Source organism: Artemia franciscana, chromosome 5 (assembly GCF_032884065.1).
Source record: "Artemia franciscana chromosome 5, ASM3288406v1, whole genome shotgun sequence".
Lineage (NCBI taxonomy): Eukaryota > Metazoa > Arthropoda > Branchiopoda > Anostraca > Artemiidae > Artemia > Artemia franciscana.
In genome coordinates, this window is record NC_088867.1 from 44,668,426 (window position 1) to 44,690,320 (window position 21,895).

The 21,895-nt window shown below is 34.0% G+C and overlaps 1 protein-coding gene across 3 annotated transcripts in view; it reads left to right on the forward strand.

Moving 5' to 3' along the window:
- Window positions 1–21,895, forward strand: part of LOC136027472 (thioredoxin reductase 1, cytoplasmic-like) — a 91,565-nt gene that overhangs the window by 56,229 nt on the left and 13,441 nt on the right. For all 3 annotated transcript variants that reach the window (XM_065704765.1, XM_065704766.1, XM_065704767.1), the window contains 5 exons: window positions 1,904–2,347; window positions 4,789–4,931; window positions 11,027–11,260; window positions 13,192–13,353; window positions 17,787–17,917. In XM_065704765.1, coding sequence (XP_065560837.1) covers window positions 1,904–2,347; window positions 4,789–4,931; window positions 11,027–11,260; window positions 13,192–13,353; window positions 17,787–17,917 — 1,114 coding nt within the window. The remainder of the gene's footprint in view (window positions 1–1,903; window positions 2,348–4,788; window positions 4,932–11,026; window positions 11,261–13,191; window positions 13,354–17,786; window positions 17,918–21,895) is intronic.

Genomic DNA, 21,895 nt, shown 5'->3' on the forward strand with positions numbered 1-21,895 from the left:
ATAATCCTCTCCGTCCGATCTGGCAACACTGACATCAAGCGGTAAGGTAAACATTTAAAGATGTTGATAATTCATCATGTTGATCGCGTCTGTTATGTTTATTTTTTATTCATTTCTTTCCTTCATTATAGAGCTTTTGATTGTGGTTAGGAGTTGCATAAATTTGTTTGCGACGCCATAAATATCTGGTATATTTTGGGAATATGCTAACCTTTAATTCAATTTCATACCAAGAAGATTTTTGGATATATCCTTCTCCCACCCTAAAAAAAAATTGAAAAAATTCCATAAAGAAATTATGGGAATTTTGGTTACCATATGTAACCAAAAGATTACATATGGTAAAAACGGATATAGCTGACAATTACCCCCTCCGAATTAAAATCTTAGGTATGGCCATGCTTTCGCGAAAAATCATAAAAATATTTTCAAATTTATTGCTTTATAATAAAAGCCATATAATTTCTAATTGATTTATCGAAGGTCATTTAAGTCATTACTCTAGTCGTCGTAGCAACACCTTTATTGAAGTGCCAGTCTTTTTATGTGCGAAAATAGAAAAAAAAAAATCATTTTTGTTACTATGACAACGTTTGTTATTTTATGACCACCTAAATAGAAAGAAACACTGGCAGTTTTGTTTCTGCTTTTGATGGCTATGGGACCTTGCAATTCATCGATAATGGATCTAAAAAAAGGGAAAAAATTGTATCGTTAATATAATTCGTTTTATATTTTGAAGCATTCATAATTATGCCACGGAGTTGATCGGAGTAAGAAGATGCGATGTCAACTGTATCGCTATAGGCCCATTCTCTATGAGATTTCGCTAATACTGATGTTCAGCTAACGCTAATTAGAACATTTTGACTGACACAAGAAAAACATTTTGACTGGCACAAAATTATATCGTAGGTGGAAAGTAGAGAAAATGGAGGAATTTGTTTTCCGAGAGGGGGAGCAAACGCCAAGGGCAACAACAGAAAAATATTCTTTAACAAAAGGAAAAAACAAAACTAAAATAGATTACCTGACAATGCTGGTCGTCAGCTCTCTCTGTCTCTCTCTCCCTCCCTCTCTGTCTCTCTCTCCCTCCCTCTCTCTCTCTCTCTCTCTCTCTCTCTCTCTCTCTCTCTATCTCGTTTGCTTTTCGGTTTGGGCTTTTGGCAATTCATCCCCAACCCCCCTGTAATGATCTCATATAGCCTTAGGCTATGTAGGAAGAAACAACGTAATAATTGATGGAAACCGATTCAAAAACAGGAAAACACATGGAATGTGATTCATTAACACTTGCTGCATATTATAAAGTAAAAATTCCATCATTTTTTGGTCAGTTTCTTTATACAGCTCGGGCTATATGAGAGCATCAGGAGGGGGCTGGGACTTCGTCAAAAACGTGAAAAAAAATCATTGAAAATGAGCTTAAAATTAGCAGTATGAAAAAGTGTTTCTTTTTGGTTAAAATATCCCAATGTGAAGATGCCCAATTTGTAGACGTTTACTGAAATTTTTGGCCATATGTTCTACGACTATAGATAGGGGTGCATCCTAACGGTAGGGTGAGCTGTCCCTCAGCTTGCATTTTTAAGTAGACTCAATATTATTTGTCTTGTGATGTGGCTAGTATGTAACCAAATGAGTGATTCTCTTCCATTTCTTTTGTTGATAGTGTTTTATTTTGAATAAGTTTAGTTTTCAGTTCTTCACTAGATTATAAAATGCACAGTTTGCCTTTCCTTGGTTTGTTGTTATTGGATCTGGCGCTCGAAATCCAGTGCAAAAACTACTCAACGAGGTTTTTCCTTCGGATCTTGAAAACTGACCACACCAATATGAGTAATTTTGTTGGTTTGTAGACAAACAGATTTATTTATTCCTTTTAACCCTCACTTCTTTTCAGCTGATGGTGACAATATTCAGAAAGAATTACGTTCGCGCACTGGACTTGCAACCGTTCCTAGCGTGTTTGTCGCCGGAAATCATGTCGGTGGCTGTGATGCCACTCATTCAGCCCAAAGAAGTGGGAGACTTGAAGCTTTGTTAAATTTTCGTGCCTCACAAGATCAACAAGAGGACGGCGAACTAGATGCTAACTATGATTATGACTTAGTAGTTATTGGCGGTGGATCTGGAGGTTTAGCGGCTTCTAAGGAAGCAGCGTTGCTCGGAAAAAAAGTAGCAGTATGTGACTTTGTGAAGCCAACCCCTATTGGAACCACTTGGGGTCTTGGTGGTACATGTGTTAATGTTGGCTGTATACCGAAAAAACTTATGCACCAATCGGCATTAATCGGAAAATATTTAGATGATTCACATGCTTTTGGCTGGAATACACCAGATAAAGGTAAGCCGTCTGTGTAATTGACTGACAGTCGGTATTTATTAATCTCAAATACCTAATGTGACCATAAAAAGCATGGAACTAAAGAGGAGGTTGTGGCAGAACTGAAGCATTAATCAAAAGACTAAAATATTTATAAGATTAAATTGTTTGGTGATAAATCTGTGATTTCAGGGGCGTCGGGGAATAATTTTGGTGACTTTCTTGGCCTAGTATGTATGATTTATACATTTATACTAATATATATATATATATATATATATATATATATATATATATATATATATATATATATATATATATATATATATATATATATATATATATATATATATATATATATATATATATATATATATATATATATATATATATATATATATATATACAGGATTTTCATAGTCGCTTGTCTTCTAACCGCAGTCAATGTGAGACAATTTGCTGTCTTTTCACATTGCAATATTTTCAAAGATATTTGATAATTAAAGCAAGTCCAATTTCTAACAACGATTTCTACTGAGCTTCAAACTTTTTTTTTCTTTTTTAAGGTTTTGAATTGTTGTAACCCCTTGTTAAAATATAAAGAAATATTTCTGCAATTATCAGTTTTTTGCTCTTTACGCAATTTAATGTCTTTTCATGCTAAAATCTGTTCAAAGATGTTTGATTATTAGAAGCTACTCCGATTTCTAACAACGATATGTACTAAGCTTCGTTGTCTAACACCTTTGGTCCTCAGTTTTATCGATTATGAGCAAGCTTTTGATTCTGTTGACAGAAGAGCATTAGCAAAGGTCTTATCCTTATATGGTATACCAGAAAAATACTTTAAAGTGATTTGTGCTATGTACGAGAATAGTACTGCTGCGGTTAAGGTAGGAAATGAGGTTAGCAACTGGTTCTCTATTAAATCAGGAGTTAAGCAGGGTTGTGTTCTATCCCCCTTTATATGGATCATTTTGATGAACTTCGTCTTAAGGAGCACAGGAAAGAAAATTGGAGACCACAGAATCAAATGGGGAGGAAAAACGCTCCTTGTCTTAGATTATGCTGATGATTTAAGCATATTAGATGAAAGTGTGAGCAAAATGAATGAATTTTTAGAGGTTTTGCGAGTTCAGGGTGCTAGAATAAATTGGAAAATTAATGTTAAGAAGACTAAGCCACTAAGGCTAGGAATAAGTGAAGATGAAAAGGTGACGTTGGGTAACGGAAAGATTGATCAGGTTGGCAGCTTCACTTACCTTGGTAGTATTATTAGTAAAGACGGTGAAGCAGTGAAGGCGTTAAAAGTAGAATAGCTAAGGCTCAGGGATTTTTTTTCGCAGTTAAAAAAAGTTTGGAAGAATAGGAAGATAAGTCTGCAAACCAAAATTAGAATATTGGAATCTCAGGTTCTGGGAGTCCTATTTGGCTTAATCTTATTGTTGTGACCTCGATAGAGATTATGTATTGCCTGTTTTAACCTCAACGTCGGATGTTTTTGAACTCGTTCGGATTTTGGCTTTAGTGGCAGCCTTTTCTAACAGTTGAGGCATTGTACTTCTTAAAGTATGAGGTTCTTTAAATAACAATGAATATTTTATGTCCATGTCCATTTCCATTCCTATTAGGATTTTTTTTTTTGCTCTTAATGGTTGCATCCCAATTTATTTACCGATGGTAGCATATTGTGCTTTTTTATGTATATTACAAATACCTTGTTTTGAGACTTTGTTAGGCTTATAATAAGAAAAAATTTTGTATTCATAATATCGAAAGGAAAGGAGAGCAGTATGTTTTTTTGGCTCTTGCTAGGAAGGGAGAGTAGACTCACATTACTATATTGTGTTAAATTTTTGAATACTGTTTTGTATGACCTTGTTTGGCTCATACTAAGTCTATCTATCTAATTATGTATTCTGCTTCAAAACCTTTCTCTATTTATTTGTTTAAAGTGAGTTTCTCTTTCGAATGGTTGACTTTTGGTTTGTTCTCCTGTATGGGCTAATGAAGAATGATGTTGAGCATATCCTTCGTAGTAACTGTTCACAGGCTAGGTACTGTTCACATTATTATTCAGAGGCTAGATTAATGAAGGCTACTGCACAAAAAAAGGAAAAACTATACACAGAAAGGTTTGGTTTAAATGTTAGAATCATTTGGTGGATTTTTTTTTGTGAGCATTTGGGTTTACTAAATGTGGTTAGGTACATTTGAATTAGATTGAAGTGAATTTTTATTAGTCTATAGCAAACTCTTTCTTTGTCATTTCCTAGTATTAATCCTTTTTTCAGCTAAAGGGACGGTAAATTTACTTTGATGCAAAAAATATTGACTTAAGTTAGTATTTGTGACGTCCATCTTGGACTTTTCTAGGATTCTAGAAGGAACATTCTTGTCTAAGATTATTCTCTCATTGTTCTCTCTAGTCTCATTGTTTTCTCAATGTTCATTTTATGTAGTGACGCACGATTGGAATAAGATGGTCGAAAAAATCCAAGAGCATATCAAATCACTGAATTGGGGTTATCGAGTACAGCTCAGGGATAAGAAAGTAGATTATATCAACGCATATGCTTCATTTTTGGACCCGCATACTCTAAAGGTAGCTTTTTCTTCCTTTTCATCACTCTCAGTATCTACAGTAAAGTTATGTTTTAACCGTAATTTTGTTCAATTCAGTCAATGCTATTTTTTTGACGAAACGCCTTAAATTAGGTATCCTGTCCGGTTTATGTGTTGTTGTCTCCGTATATTTTTTCGTTTATTTGTTCGTCGATGATATTCCTTATGAACTTGAAAATGTAAAAATCGCAAAATGGTTTTGACGCTAATTTTCAAATGAATATAAATAGGGAAGCCAGCCAGCTTGATCTTTAAGATGTAGTTAAACTAGAAGCATCTGTGTAAGTTTTAGTAATACTACTTTGTAGCTTACGATAATGCTAATACTCAATAGTAATACTCTGTAATACTAATGCTCTGTAGTTTTTAATAAAGTTATTTTATGAAATTGTGAAAGAAAAGGCTGATGCATTTACCAGCAAATCTAATGATAATTTTTGGAAAATTTTAATTGCTTTCTGTATGATAAATTAAAGAATACAGAAAATTAAATTAAAATTGAATTCAACTTATTAAATTTAAAAATAAAATTTAATATACAAAAAATTGAATTTTTCTTTTGTTTTTTATAGCATGTGTGTTTTTTTCGTATTTGTATGTTTTGCTTATTTTAGGTTAAATCGTTTGTTCTTTTCCTATTATCATAATTTTTAGTTCAGGAGAGACCATGTATAAAACTGTTACCTGTATATTTGTCAAATTCTGATATATGATGTTTAATAGGATTTATGAAGATTTTTCTTGGATTTAAAAAAAGAATATGGCTTAAGACCGCTCGATACCATAAATTATCACCCTTCTGAATGGTTTGCCCAAAAACAAAAAAAGTTTATAATAGACGAGAGTCTATTATAAACGTTTTTTGTTTGTGGGCAAACCATTCAGAATTTGTCGGATGGTATTGTCATAACTTATAGAGCTTGAATAAGGCATAAAAGAAAACTAAAAGCCAGCACCTACTTTCCTGGGAATCTTAGAAGAAGTATTTAGCTTCTCTATGTTTATGAAGGGGCATTTTCTAAAAATAGTATAGCATATCTGCTTGGAAAACATTAAGAATTAGCTCAAAAGAAGTGTTGTTGGATAATTTGACAACTTTGGAAGTTCCCTGTTATGCTAACTGTCTCGATAAAAATCTTTTCTTATACAGAATGCATATTATTTATGCTGTATGTACATTGGTTGGGCAGCGTTTTGCTTAACAATTAGTAAGAGATTGTAAGTTTTCTTTGTTGTAAACTAGCCCCTCGTTAGCTATTCGAACTGTCGACACATTTAAGATCCCCTATCAATTTTTACCAAAATTGCTTTGGAATTTTCCTGTGTTGCTGGGAAAATTTACTAATGGGTTCTTTATCTTTGAAGCTGTCAGTCGATGTTGAGACTCGCAAAATGACTTAAATGGTATCGCGGGGCCTTAAAGTCCTGCTCAAATCATTAGAATTGTCTGTGTTTCAAAACGCATTGTGAGCAAAAAAAAAAATAAAAAAATAAATAGACTCGAACTATAATTAAGGAAAATACATTTTCCTGTTCTCTGTGGAATTTCGTAAGCCTTGATTATTGGATAATAATTGATGATGCTACTAAATACTTGTTAATATTGGATCCAGTCCGTTAGTAAGCACAATTATGTTTAATTGTGCTCAATTTTGTTCAGTTAAATTCAACGCTATGGAATAGTCTCAATACTTTTTAAGATCTCTTTATGTCATTAGGGTAGTGTTTCAAGAAAACCAGTTTAGTAGTGTGGATCAAGCAGAAGGATGAAACTGATGGAATTTTTTTTTCAATTATTTATGTTCCGGATGAATGGCAAGAGGAAAGAACACGAGGATCGCAAATAACTAAGGGCGTATCCAGGATCTGGTCGGGGAGGGGGCAAACCTAATACCCCCTGGATATGGTTCTGAATGTAACCCTCTGCGCACCTTCTATAAAGCTGTGATATTTTTTTTATGGAAGAGGAAGCTCAATTTGCTCATTTACTTTAGTTATTCAGACTTGGAACCGGTTTAATGAGTTCTACCTTGGGACATGGGCGTTGTCCTACTCGGAACAAGTTGTGTGTAATCCTGTTTTTTTGTGCCTGTTTGTCCTTAATGAGTTTAGTATTTATAAAGCTTAGATATCTTACTAAATACGATGGCGTGTATTGACCTAAATCTGAGCGGTCGTTCCAAGATTTTGAGTCAAATTTAAGTAATAAACAAAAAAGAGGTATAAAAAATTGCATACAAAAAGAATATGCAAAATTGGTTCCTAGATTGGTTGCTAGTTTGATTTTTTTTTTTTGGGGGGGGAGGGGGAGGGCTGATGATTCTTGATATGCACTAATGGTCGTACAAGAATGCAATAAAAATGTTATTTAGTATTTCTGTTTATTTCTAAATACCAAGGTGGGGTTAGCAATTTTTTCTAAAATAGAGGAGGAGGCCAGAAAAACACTCCTTGAAAAGTATGCATTAAAAGAACAAATCAATTACCTATGTCGATTAAGATTCTAATCGTACAAACTCTAAAAATGTTGGTACTGCTACCTCCTTCTAGGGATATCAATTTTCGTTGGGGGGGGGGGGCATTTTCCCGCATAGGTTTTGAAAGATACATTTTGGGGTATGTTCATTGATAATTACCTTTTTTGTTATTTCAGTGATTAAATCAAACAAAAAAAAATCCTTTTCGTAAATTTCTGTGGATTGATGCCACTGCCTTCATCTTTACCCAGCTGGCAATAAATATGTGCTATATAAAATCAAAACTTACCGAATTTAGGTTTTAAGATCAGACGCTAGTGGTAAAACTCGTTGAAACCCGTTTTTTGCGATTTGCTCGTAGATTATATTTTAGTTTTGTTTACTTGCAGAAGTAAATCTTAGCGTAAGAAGTAACTAATACTGTTTCCTTTAGTAGTTTCGGGGATTGTAGTCAATCTAGTCCTTTTGAAGAATAGCTGGCTAATTTTCATATGGCTGATGTAAAATTGTCATCGTAAAATTATAAGTTTAAATTTTCAGTTCACAATTAAATCACCGAGTTTAATTACCGTTCACTAACCAAATTCTCCCTCAAAGGGAGACAAAAAGTGCTACCGCCACTTCGAAATTTCCGCAGCTTAATACTGTTTTATTAGGCGCTCCCTTGCTCCAAACACAAATTATAAGTTCCTTTTTTTCTTTTAATCCGTCATTTTTGTTGTCATCTTTTAACGAGTCAGCCTGAATTATGTATTTGTTGCAGTTGATATTTTTCAAACAGTTCGTGGTAACGAACTGCTGTAGTAAGGAGCGACCCGGCTCAATAATAAACGAAACTCTAAAAATCGGAATTTCGATGCTAAAAGATATATCAAAAGAATCGGATTTTTATGCTGATTTTAAATATATAAGTTTCATCAAATTTAGTCTTTGTCATCAAAAGTTACGAGCCTGAGAAAATTTGCCTCATTTTGGGAAGTAGGGGAAACACCCCCTAAAAGTCATAGGATCTTAACAAAAATCACACCATCGCATTCAGCGTATCAAAGAACTCTATAGAAAAAATTTCAAGGTCCAATCTACAAAATGTGGAATTTTGTATTTTTTGTCAGAAGACAGATCACGGGTGCGTGTTTATTTGTTGTTTTTTTTTCTCCAGGGGTCATCGTATCGACCAAGTGGTCCTAGAGTGTTGCAAGAGGGCTCATTCTAACGGAAATTGAAAAGTTCTAGTGCTTTTTTTAAGTGACCAAAAAATTGGAGGGCACCTAGGCCCCCTCCCACGCTCGTTTTTCCCAAAGTCAACGGGTCAAAATTTTGAGATAGCCATTTTGTTCCGCATAGTCGAAAACCATAATAATTATGTCTTTGGGGATGACTTACTCCCCCACAGTCCCTGGGGGAGGGCTGCAAGTTACAAACTTTGACCAATGTTTACATACGGTAATGATTATTGGGAAGTGTACCGACGTTTTCAGGGGGCTATGTGGGAGGATCTTTCCTTGGAGGAATATTTCAGGGGGGAATAGAAATTCAATGAAAAGGGCGCTGGATTTTCTAGCATTACTATTAAAAAAAAACAAAGAAAATATAAACATGAAAATAATCTTGAATTGAAAAAAGTTTTTTTTGAAAAGTTTTCAGTTGAAAGTAAGGAGTAGCATTAAAACTTAAAACGAACAGAGATTATTACGCATCTGAGGAGTTCTATAAATACTTTAGCATAAAGAGCGAGGTATTTAGGAGGAGATAAATACTTTGCTCTTTATGCTAAAGTATTTTTAATAATTTATTTATAACTATTTAACTCTTATAACTATATAACTATTTTTATTAATAACTATTTATTCTACGGCCTTTCTGATTCAGGGGTCATTCTTAAAGAATTGGGACAAAACTTAAGATTTAGTGTGAAGAGCGAAGTATTAACGAGGGGACAAACCCCCTCATATATATAATCAAAAATATAAGAATATAAAAGTTTGTTACGTAAGTTAATTCTTAAGTTACGTATATTTTTTTTACTAATATAACCGTTCGTTAAAAATTAAAAGTTCTAGTTGCCTTTTTAAGTAACCGGAAAGTTGGAGGGCAACTAGGCCTCCTTCCCCATCTCTTATTTCTCAAAATTGCCTGATCGAAACTAAGAGAAAGCCATTTAGCCAAAAAAAAAGAATTATTATGCAAATTTCATTTTAATAATTTATGTACGGAGAGCCAAAATCAAACATGCATTAATTCAAAAACGTTTAGAAATTAAATAAAAAAAAACTATTTTTTTTTAACTGAAAGTGAGGAGCGACATTAAAACTTAAAACGAACAGAAATTACTCTGTATATGAAATGGGTTGTCCCCTCCGCAATCCCTCGCTCTTTACGCTAAAGTTTGACTCTTCGCCACAATTCTACTTTTTAAAACAATTAAAAACTTTATCGTAAAGAGCGAGGGATTGCGGAGGGGACAACCCATTTCATATAGTAATTTTCTGTTCGTTTTAAGTTTTAATGTCGCTCCTTACTTTCATGTAAAAAAACCTTTTTTTTCTTATTTAATTACTTTACGAAACTCTACCTATTGTGACCATTCAGTCCTTTACACGGCAAGAATTTACCCCATCCTGAGAAAAAGTGATTTAAAAAGAATCCGGGGTAGTTATTTCAGAAATTTTATGTTTCTTCTTGTCATTCCTCCTTGGACACGTAACCGGTTTCTAAATAGTAAATTAAACAAAAAAAAGTTTTTTTTAACTGAAAGTAAGGAGCGACATTAAAACTTAAAACGAACAGAAATTTGCCTGTATATGAAAGGGACTGTCCCCTCCACAACGCCCGCTCTTTACGCTTAAGATCTTTATTGTTTTAAAAAGTAGATATGTGAGAAAGAGTTGAAGTTTTGCGTAAAGAGCGGGACGTTGAGGAGGGGACAGCCCCTTTCGTATGCGGAATAATTTCTGTTCGTTTTAAAGTTTTAATGTCGCTTCTTACTTTCAGTTAAAAAAAACTTGTTTTTTTATTTCTGAATGTTTTTGAATTAATGCAGCTTTTGATTTTGGTTCACCGTACATGAATAATTAAAACGAAATTTGCATATTAATTTTACTTTTTTTGGCTAAATGGCTTTCTCAAAGTTTTGATCGGACGATTTTGAGAAAAAAGGGACAAGGGAGGGGACCTAATTGTCCTCCAATTTTTTTGGTTACTTAGAAAGGCCACAAGAGCTTTTAATTTTATTTACAAATGTTTTTATTAGTAATAAATATACGTGACTTACAAATTAACTTACGTAATGAACTTTTACATTTGTATACTTTTATTACGTAAGGGTCTGTAGCAAGGAGCCGGGTCGCTCCTTACTACAGTTCGTTACCACGAACTGTTTGATATAATATACCTGAGATAACATTAAAGTTGGAAAAGCTACACAGAAAGCTCTCAGGCACTGCTCTTGATAAACTTTCTCCTTATATTTTCTCGTTTTTTGTATCTTCTGTATATTTAATTATTTTCGCTCCACATTCTAATACTTGTTATACAGTGTTTTTGTGGGCAGTAAATAAATTATTATTATTATATTTTATATTGCTATTTTTTCATTCAGACTGTTGACAAGAGGAATAAAGAGAGGATAATAACCGCTCGACATGTTGTTATCGCCACAGGTGGTCGTCCTAGGTATCCTTCTATTCCTGGAGCAAAGGAATACTGCATTACTTCTGATGACATCTTTTCCTTGCCTCACTCCCCTGGTAAGACTTTGTGTGTGGGAGCATCCTACATTGCTCTTGAGTGTGCTGGCTTCCTCAAAGGTTTAGGATTGGAGGTTGAAGTAATGGTAAGTGGTTCTCTTACAGCTAAACATTTCAAAGTTGAATAATTTGCAATACCTGTACAATAATTTGAATTAATTGTAATATTGTGTTATCTCTATATATTCTGAGTTGCGTTCGATTTAACGAAACGTAGTTAACAAACAAGTCTACTTTTATCAATTTTAGCGTTTTATTTTCTAGAAAGAGAACTGAGAAAGTTCACTAAGTTTGCTATAACATGAGCCGTGTAAGAAATTAGGAACATACCATTCAAAATTAGTGGGGACACTATAATAGAGAAGCCGAGAGACTATAATGAAAGACGCATTAATGAGTATACTTTTCACAAATGACAATGAATACGAATACAAATAGAATTCTAGTGTCAACTTTCTCTCTCCTAAAAAAAAAAAAAAAAAAAAAAAAAAAAAAAAAAAAAAAAAAAAAAAAAAAAAAAAAAAAAAAAAAAAAAAAAAAAAAAAAAACAGCTATCTTTAAAAGAATGGTCGGATGAAAAATAAGTTGGAAAATTAAAGAACAAACTAAACACTCCCCTGGGAAATTTTAAAAACAGGAATACAGGTCCAAGGGCTCCCTTCTTTTCGTTCAAGCCTTTTAACTTAAAAGGCCTATGTTTTTTCGATTTCTGTTCGACAACTCACTGCAGCATCGAGCCAGCTTAGGCCAACACATCTACGCCCGCTCCTCCATCCCAATCTATTCAAAGCTTCCTTCTTTACACCCTCTCAGAAAGTTCCCATTTCTTTAAATCATTCCTTATGACGTCCTCTAACCCCACTCGGGGACTACCTGCTTTTTGTTTAATTAGTAGTAGTTATTCTCGTCATTGAAATTAAAAACGGTATGTTTATTATTGTTTGACCAAAATGCCGTTGCTAAAAACTTGACCACCTTATAATCGTCATTGCGCTGGGCTTAATGCTGTGGCTGGTTTCTATTTTCTCTGAAGTTGTAAAGGTATGCGTATTGACATTATGTAATGCATATTTAAAAACATGCAAGGACATTGAAAAGGATATAAAACATTCCGAATTGGTTAATTACACAATTATATCGAATATACCTTAAAAATTAGGAAAAATTAAATTCAATTTATTAATGAAAGAGACCTCTATATGCAGTTATGTAGTTTTTGGTAATACTGGGCTCTGAATGAAAATGCAAATAAACAAACTGGTCAAAATTCAGCCTTTTCTTAGAAGGTTTAATTGTCTTAGGGACTCAACAGATTGTTATTGTTTGAATTTTTACAGATGAAAAAGATTGTCAAATGTAACTAATTAGTTTTTTTTTATTTGTTTTAACGATTCAGTGTGGCAACGACGACAAAAATATGACAAAAATATTAATTATGAAAAACTTCTTAATTTTAAAACATCCAAAACCAGAATCTGAGAAAAATGTCGTTTGGATTAGTTTAAAATGGGTCAAATGTGCTCAAAAAAAGTTTCGATTCTGGTATCCTTGAAACTGCATTGCGTTGTATCAAAACAATTTCAATAAAAAGCTATCTTAAAACTTCTATAAAAAAAATTTGATCATTGAGTGGGAGTTTTACAGTTGGGATTCTGTCACTTTTTAATAGATTTATTACATTTTTCGTATGAGCCAAATTTGATAAATAACACAAATTTATTGGTTCTTTTTTGGTTCTTTAATATGCGTAAAATAATTCAGAATGAATTTTATTTGATGTGACTGCTTTTATTACTTGTTACTAATATATAATTAATTTGTTCAAAATTTCTAGTCTTTCAATATGAGTTAATCTGAATTATGACAACATGCGACAAAAAAATGGTTTGTGACAAGAATAGTTAGCTGGGACTAGCGAAATTTTCTTGGCATTTCACACTGAAGACGATTTTTTTTATTTAAGAATAAGCACTCTATATCAATTATTTCAGCTTGAATTGAAGTATCTGTATTACAGGTTCGTTCTATTTTATTGCGAGGATTTGACCAACAGATGGCTGAGCTGATTGGAAAGAACATGGAGGAGGAAGGTGTTAAATTTTCCAGAGGTTTTGTTCCCATTAAAGTAGAAAAGATCGAAGATGGAAACCCCAGTGAAGGAAAACCACCAACACTGAAGGTATAAATGGCTATCCTTTTAGAAATATTTTTCGTATTGTATTATTTTTAATTGTTGTTGGATTATCCTTTAATACCTGTTGTGAGTAAAAAAAAAAACAACCCTAGGTTAAAAAAAATCTCTACATAATGATTTATTTCGCAACATCAAATTGTTCAGTAGCCAAATAAACTCCATAAAATAAACAGTGGAGGGAAGTACCGGTTATGGGCTTAAAGGTATTTAAGCACTTAGTTTTAAAATTTAGTTTAAATTTATATATATATATATATATATATATATATATATATATATATATATATATATATATATATATATATATATATATATATATACTGAATTTATAGTTTCTAGTTTAGTTTCTTCAATTTAGTTAAAAAAATATATATTTATATATTTAGCGTTTGATGGACAAACAATTATATTTCAGTCTTGGTATCAATCTTGTTTAACGAATATTGAAACGTTCACTTTTCGTACCAAGTTCAAAGTCAAGTGTTGACTTTGATATAATATATATATATATATATATATAATAAGAAAAAATATTTTAATCTTAAGTGACGATTCAATCGTCACTTAATTTCTCACCAAATACTTTTTCAGTTGACTGTTTCTAATTGTTTGCTTAGAAAAGATGTTTGTTATTAAAGGTTCGCTATAAGCCAGTCTCTTTAGGAGGAAGAGGGAGAAAACTCGAAATAATGTATATTTGGACCATTTTTTATAACAGAGAGTGGAACCTCAAGGGAAAATTGTCAAATGAACTTTGACATCTTTAACCGTTTTTGTTTTGTTCGTGTCATTCTTAATTGATAGTAAAAAAAATTAGTTTGTTTCAACTGAAAGTATGAAGCAACGTTAAAACTTAAAACAAACAGAAATGATTCCATATATTAGGGGACTGCCCCTTCGTTTCTCTCACTCTTTGCGCTAAAGTTTTGAAGTTCTTTAAAAAATACTAATCGTTCAAATTCAACGTGCCTTTGTTTGAGTAGTCCTTCTTATAGGATTGTTACAGAAAGGCAAATTTTAGCTTAAATAACGAGGGTTGAGGAAGGGACAGCCTCTCACCTCACCCTCATATACGTAATAATTTCTGTTGGGGTTGAGTTATAATGTTGCTCCTTACTTTCAGTCGAACAGAACTTGTTTTTATTTAATTTTTGACCGTTCTTCAAATTATGTCTGGAAATCCTTTCTCCTCTCTCTACCCCTGTTCAAAATTCCCTCCGGAAACTCCTCATCATGGACAATTCTCACAGCGGATCCCCCTTCTCACTCGTCACAGAATATATTCCCCAAAAATGTTTGTATATTTCCCGATAATAGACATGTGGGAACAAAGGGCAAACTGCGTAATTTACAGCCCCTTTTTAAGGGGCTATGGGTTGTAAAAATCATCCCCTAAGGCATAGTTATTGAATCTTTCAACCATGCTGAGTGAGGTCCTTATTCCAAACTTTTTGATCGTATGTCTCTGGTAACAAAAATGGACATGGAAGTGGACTAGTTGCCCTTCGATCTTTTTTGATTTCTTAAAAGGGCATTGTACTTTTGATTTCCGATCAAACTAGCCCTCTCCCGATTTTCTAGGATAACCGATTTGGTACGATCGCTCTTTGAAAACAAGAGCTAAGAGCTCATATGGCCCTTTTGACGAGGCAAGAAGAGCTAAGAGCCAAGAGCTCATATGGTATGAGCTTTAACAAAATTCTAAGAATCAATATACTGATTTAAAAGGAAAACAGAGGCTTAATGCCGGTCAGGATTTAAATAAGAACTCTGAGTCACGATGTCCTTCTAAACATCAAAATTCATTAAGATCCGATCACCCACTCGTAAGTTATAAATATCTCATTTTTTCTAATTTTTCCTCTCCCTTTAGCCCCCCAGATGGTCAAATCTGGGAAAACGACTTTATCAAGTCAATTTGTGCAGTTCCCTGACACACCTACCAATTTTCATCGTACTAGCACGTCCAGAAGCTCCAAATTCGCCAAATCACTGAACCCTCCCCCCAACTCCTCCAAAGAGAGCGAATCGAGTACGATTGCGTCAATCACGTATCAAGGACATTTGCTTATTCTATCCACCAAGCTTCATCCTGATTCCTCCACTCTAAGCGTTTTCCAAGATTTCCGATTTCCCCCTCCAACTCCCCCAATGTCAACAGATCTGGTCGGGATTTGAAATAAGAGCTCTGAGACATGAGTTCCTTCTAAATATCAAATTTCATTAAGATCCGGTCACCCGTTCTTAAGTTAAAAATACCTCAATTTTTCCAAATTAACACCCCCCAGCTCCTCCAAAGATAGCGGATCTGTTCCAATTATGTCAATCACGTATCTAGAACTTGTGCTTATTCTTCCCATCAAGTTTCATCCCGATCTCTCCACTCTAAGCGTTTTCCAAGATTTCTGTTTCCCTCCTCCAACCCCCTGTGTCCCCAGATCCAATTCGAGTCGAAAATGGAGCATCTGAGACATAAGATCCTTCTATATATATCAAGTTTCATTAAGATCCGATCACCTATTCGTAAGATAAAAATATCCCAATTTTCACGTTTTCCAAGAATTCCAGTTTCCCCCTCCAACTCCCCCCAATGTCACAGTATCTGGTCGGAATTTAACATTAGAGCTTTAAAGCACAAGATCCTTCTAAATATCAGATTTCATTGAGATCTGGTCACCCGTTCGTAAGTTACAAATACCTCATTTTTCCGCATCACCCTCCCCCCCAAACTCCACCAAAGAGAGCAGATCTGGTCCGGTTATGCCAGTCACGTATCTTAGACAGATTTTTATTATTCCCATTCAGTTTCATACTGATCTGTCCGCTTTAAGTATTTTCTAAGATTTCTGTCCCCCCCCCCCCCGAACTGCCCCCCCCCAATGACGCTGGATCTAGTTGAGATTTAAAATAAGAGATCTGAGTTACGAGACCCTTCTAAATACGAAGTTTCATGAAGATCCGATCACTCTTTCGTAAGTTAAAAATACATCATTTTTTCTAATTTTTCAGAATTAACCCTTCCCCCCCCCCAATAGAGCAGATCCGTTCCAATTATGTCAATCACGTATCTAAGACTTCTGCTTATTTTTCTCACCAAGTTTCATCCCGATCCCTCCAATATAAGCGTTTTCCATGATTGTAGGTTCCTCCCCCAAACTCCCCCCGATGTCACCAGATCCTGTCGGAATTTGAAATATGAGCTTTCAGACACGATATCCTTCTATATATCAAATTTCATTGAGATCTGATACCCGTTCGTAAGTTAAAAATACCTCATTTTTTCTAATTTTTCAGAATTAACCACCACCCCCAAATAAACCAAAGACAGCGGATCCATTCCGGTTATGTCAATCATCAATTTTTTTCTCATGAAAAGCTCAAATGTATGTATAAAAAAAATGACATCAATTCATGAAAGTAGTCAGGGTAAGTTTTTTTTTTTTTTTTTTTTTTTTTTTTTTTTTTTTTTTTTTTTTTTTTTTTTTTTTTTTTTACTACAAGAAAAGTACAAGCATTTTTCGAAATTTAAGACCGGAACTTTTTCTTAAATTGAAGATGAAAGAAATCTAAAATAATAAAAAAATACAAAATATAGGGAAATAGTTGCGGTATTTTTCGAAATATATAGGGAAATAGTTGCGAACCGTCTCCCTCCTCTGCCATTTAGTGTGATTATTGCGAGGTGCGTGGTCTTTCGATTTTTTTCCTGGGATTTCCCTTGGTAAGAGATTCTTTGGATCGAACAAAAAAATTATTCTTATAACTTTAAATTTTTCACTATTAGGGAGCGGGAGGGGGGTATTGCATCAACGAAATTGGTTCCTTGTTTTCTTTCACTTAAATTATTCACACTAATACTTTCCTAGCAAAACGAAGGCAATACTCCCATTCGGGTGTGTTGTAAGCATTCAGGCTATCCAAATCAATTAATTGAGCACAGAAATTAGCAACGAGTATGCCTGATTTTAGGTAGCTTGTATATTTGCACGCTCACTCCCTTAATAAATCGGGTTTTGTCGACATAGCTTCAAACACAAAATTTTCTTTAAATTCCATGACTGGATCACGTGCCGACCCCTTATGGGGTCCAGATCCTACGAAGTCACTCTCCTAATCCCCCGCTCCCACCACCATGTTTTTGTCCAAGTTCTTACCTCATTTCTATAGTTTGTTGTCTTAATGTCTCCTCTTGTTCTTTTAGCATTATTCTGTTCTATAGTATCTCTGTATTCTATTTTCTAATATTCTGTAGTAACAGACTCTATTCTATGGTAATTCTATTTTTTTATAGTAATTATAGCATCTATATTCTATTGTATTCTATTCTATGATAACTCTATTCTATAGTTTTTTGTCTTTGTATCTTCTCCTGATTTAATTTGTTAAAGTCTTGTTTTAAAGTTGCAGTTCTATTTAAGGTCACGTCTAAGCATCAAGAATCAGGTGAAATCCGAGAGGATATGTATAATACAGTCTTGTTTGCTATTGGCCGAAACGCTTGCACCGACGAAATTGCAGCTGATAAAGCTGGAATTGTTCTGAATCCACTGTAAGTACAGAAAATAAGTGAAATTTGTTCAGTCAAAAGGTACTAAACTAGCCCTATTCCTTTCTGATTGTAGTGTCAAACATGGGGGAGAAAGAGACTGGGAGATGAATTAGTATTTAGGCACTGTTTCAGCATCATAAATGTTACTTATCCCAACTAATTTTATGTTTTAATATTCTATAGAAAACCTGGATGCTTATATAATCACATGTTGCTGAAATAATATTCCTAAACAAGCATCTAACATTCGCCTTGTATGTTCTGATTATTAAGGGAATAGTAGAACAACTACCAATCAATAAGAATATAACCTTTGTTACCTTTCTTGTCCTGTGTTTGCCTTAGTCACAAAGGACAAGTCATAAAAGCACTTCTCTATTTCGTTTCATTGTACTAGTCGTGTGATGTTAGTATTGTGCTTCAGGGTACTGCTAGCATCTTATCGCGGCACAAAGCCACTACAGGTCAACACAACTCTGCGCGATATTCTTCCAGCCCCCTATATTCAAAACTTCACTCTGCTCCCTTCTATTGAAATCTCACCTTCTGAGGGAAAAGAAAAGTAGCCTTCACTGCCCTATTTTGGGCTCTTTGAAGTGAGCAGAGAAGAGATTTATTGGTATTACTCCAGACAGAGCAGCAATAAAAAAGGTAAGGATAAATAAAAGCATAACAAGGAGAGACCATAACATCAGGAGGACCCAACCCGGTGCAACATTGAAGACTGGCGGAGGATTAAGTAACGGGGGTGAGTTATATCCCTTTTAAAAGAAAGAAAACAGTCAAGATACACGCCAAGAAATTTTACCATAGTAGCTTGTGGTATAATATCGTTCCCAAAAGTCACGTGATTGGCTCCTGTACATCTCTCATACGGTAAGGGTTCCTGAAGTTGACAATGGCACTCTTTCGGCTGTTAAGAGCCATGCCATTTGACCAGTATCAATCCTTTACTTTATCAAGAAGACCTTGAGCTATAGAAGTGGCAGATGGCAGGTCCACTGCAGCAATGAAGAAGTTACTGTCATCAGCAAAAAGAAGAGGGTGAACATGGGGATGAAGACTATCAACAAGAGCATTAATGTAAATTAGAAGCATAAGTGGTCCAAGCATAGAGCCTTGTGGGACACCTTTCAATACAGGCAAAGTAGAGGAAGAAGTACGGTTAACCGAAACATACTGAGATCTCTCTGAGAGGTAGGACCTAAACCGTTTTAGTGGGTTAGATGCGCTTGTGTTAGATATGAAAAAAACCAGGTTAATAGCCACAAAGACAAGTGACGGGCGATAAAATGCATTGGACTCGTAACATTTGGGTTATATATTTACAAATTAAGGGGGGGGGGATTAGAGTATTTGGACAGCATGAAGACAAATGTTACTTCATAATATGCGGAATAACTGTACATAACACATTTGTATGCATAACCGCTATGCTTAAACTTCACCTAACCTAATACTTAAACTCAACCTAAACCTAATTCTTGAGTGTGTTTCGTTTGTTTAACAAGTACTGTTTATCCTCATTTAGCCAAGTTCTGTGAAGACCGTAGAATTTGTCGAACGAAACGGCAGATCCAATATGTCATAATGTTGGCTCTGCCTTGTGTGTCTGATTGAAAACGAAACTCTCTGAAGCCATCCTAAAGAAATTCTATGCATAGAAGGAAAATTTATTTTTATAGATATTTTCGGTACATGTTTAATAAGGGTATCACTTATCAGTGCATCAGAATGGCGAAAAGATTTTCATAATCCTTTGTAATTTCCAGTCTCTAATATCCGATATAATGGTACAATTTCCCCTATCAAACTTATAACAAATTAAGCCACTTCTTCACTAAACAATATTTTGAAAATAAACTAACAACGACTTTAGTCTAGCATAGAGGGGTAACTTGTATTGTTCACAATTTGCCATGAGGGATGAGGGGGATTGAACTCAGAAAGTCACATTCAACTAATTTTTGAAAGTATCTCTTAATAAACAGTGAAGACCAGCGCAAATGGTGCCCCTTTTTTCAAAACAAACTTACTATAGTTACCTATACCCTTATTGTTATAACTATATTAGTTATAACTATGCCCTATAACATATTATATATATTACACTGTTTATAATAAATAACACATAATTATAATTATACCCTATAATTACCTTAAGGGTATCACTTTTATCAGTACATGTTTTAGACAGAATGTGTACAGCGTAGATATAAGGTATTTTCCACCAACAAACTAGATAATTAAAACAATATTGAGAATTGTCGGTAAGAAAAAAAAGTTTATAAAGCAGGATTGACAAATTGGAACATGGGGAGCAAAAAAGTTTATTAACCCGACCTACGACTGGGGAAAATCAATTCTTAATCAGCCCCCGGCAAGCTCGGGTCGCACCACGGGCTCATCTTTCTTTTCGTTTTTTGTAGAGTTTTTGTATTTGTGTTGTTTTGTTTTTTCCCTTCCTTTTTTCTTTGTACTCGACTTTTTTATTCTATTTATTAGTGGGTTATAAATAAATTACTATAATTATTATCTATGGAATTCCAAATTTACAATCGAGAGTGCAATTTTTTATCTGGTTTTTACAGTGGGAAAAGCCTGTAGGTTTTCTAAGGTACAATTGAAAATAGAAAAGAATGAAGCATTTGAAAAGATCTTTCTTAACCAGATAAGTGTGAAATCCAAGCAATATTTGTATTAAAAGAATTGTATTAGGATTATCCCCCTGAGAATTAACTATCCCCATTTATAATATTATGTTTTCTGCTAAATTGAAGTTTCTTCGTTACTGCTATATTTTGTAACGAGAAAACTAGGATAGGTACATACAGGGCCCTATCCAAGATGTTTTTTTTTTTTCGGCGTACAGAATTTTTTTTAAATACATAAAAAATTTGTTTATTCATTTCTGTTACGTAAATTACGATTTAGACAAATGTTTTGGAGGGGAGGGGCTGAAAACCCCTGTATATGGCCTTTGCTATGTGTATAGGGAACTGTTCTGGATTAGAAGGGTTATGATTCAAATGCAACGAGAAAAAAAACAGAATTTCATACAAAAAGTAAGGAATTGTAAGAGAAATAAAAGAAGTCTGGGCTCTTAATACAAAATAACTCGTTCTGTCTTAACAACCCGCTCTATCTTTTTCTCTTCTATTGCTGCTGGGCTGTATTGATTCAGTCAGGACGAAGTTCAAGTCTGACGGAAGCCATGTTCCCCTTGACTCCTTTAACCTACCTTAATTAGCACTCAGCGAAATAAAGGTCCGTAATGGACATGTTTCCTTATTTGCTTGCCAGTTTTTCTTTTTATGACCTTCTTTCTCTTTAATGAAATTAATTTGAATTTTTTTCACAAAATATTGTTTCCAAAGAAAAGTAAAGATCTATAATAAATCAAAAATGAGCAGAAATAAAGGCAAATAATTTTCCTTGCGTAAAACTACCAAAAATTGCCAATAAATATATAAAACCCAAAACAAACAGAAACAAAGATAAATAGAGGTCACGCCCCCATTCTTTCTAAAGACCAGAACATAATTTGCACTTATCTGAAAACAATCTTTATTTCAAGCTGAATGTTTCTATTTCTCAGAATATCGAAAAAAATAATAATAAAGCAATGTCATAACCACAATTACTGGGGAAAAACAAATGGATTTGGATTGACAATTTATCATCCATATAATGATATTCATTTCTTAGTGTTAATAATTTTCGATTTAATAAAGTTCAAAAATTTCAAACATATAAAATGTAATTTGTTTTCAGTAAAGTGCAAATTATGCTCTGGTCAAACAGTTCGTGGTAACGAACTGTAGTAAGGAGCGACCCGGCTCAATAGTAACCAAAACTCTAAAAAATTGAATTTTGATATCAATAGCTACACCAAAAGAATCGCATTTTAATGCTGATTTTAAATATATAAGTTTCATCAAGTTTAGTTTTACCCATCAAAAGTTACGAGCCCGAGAA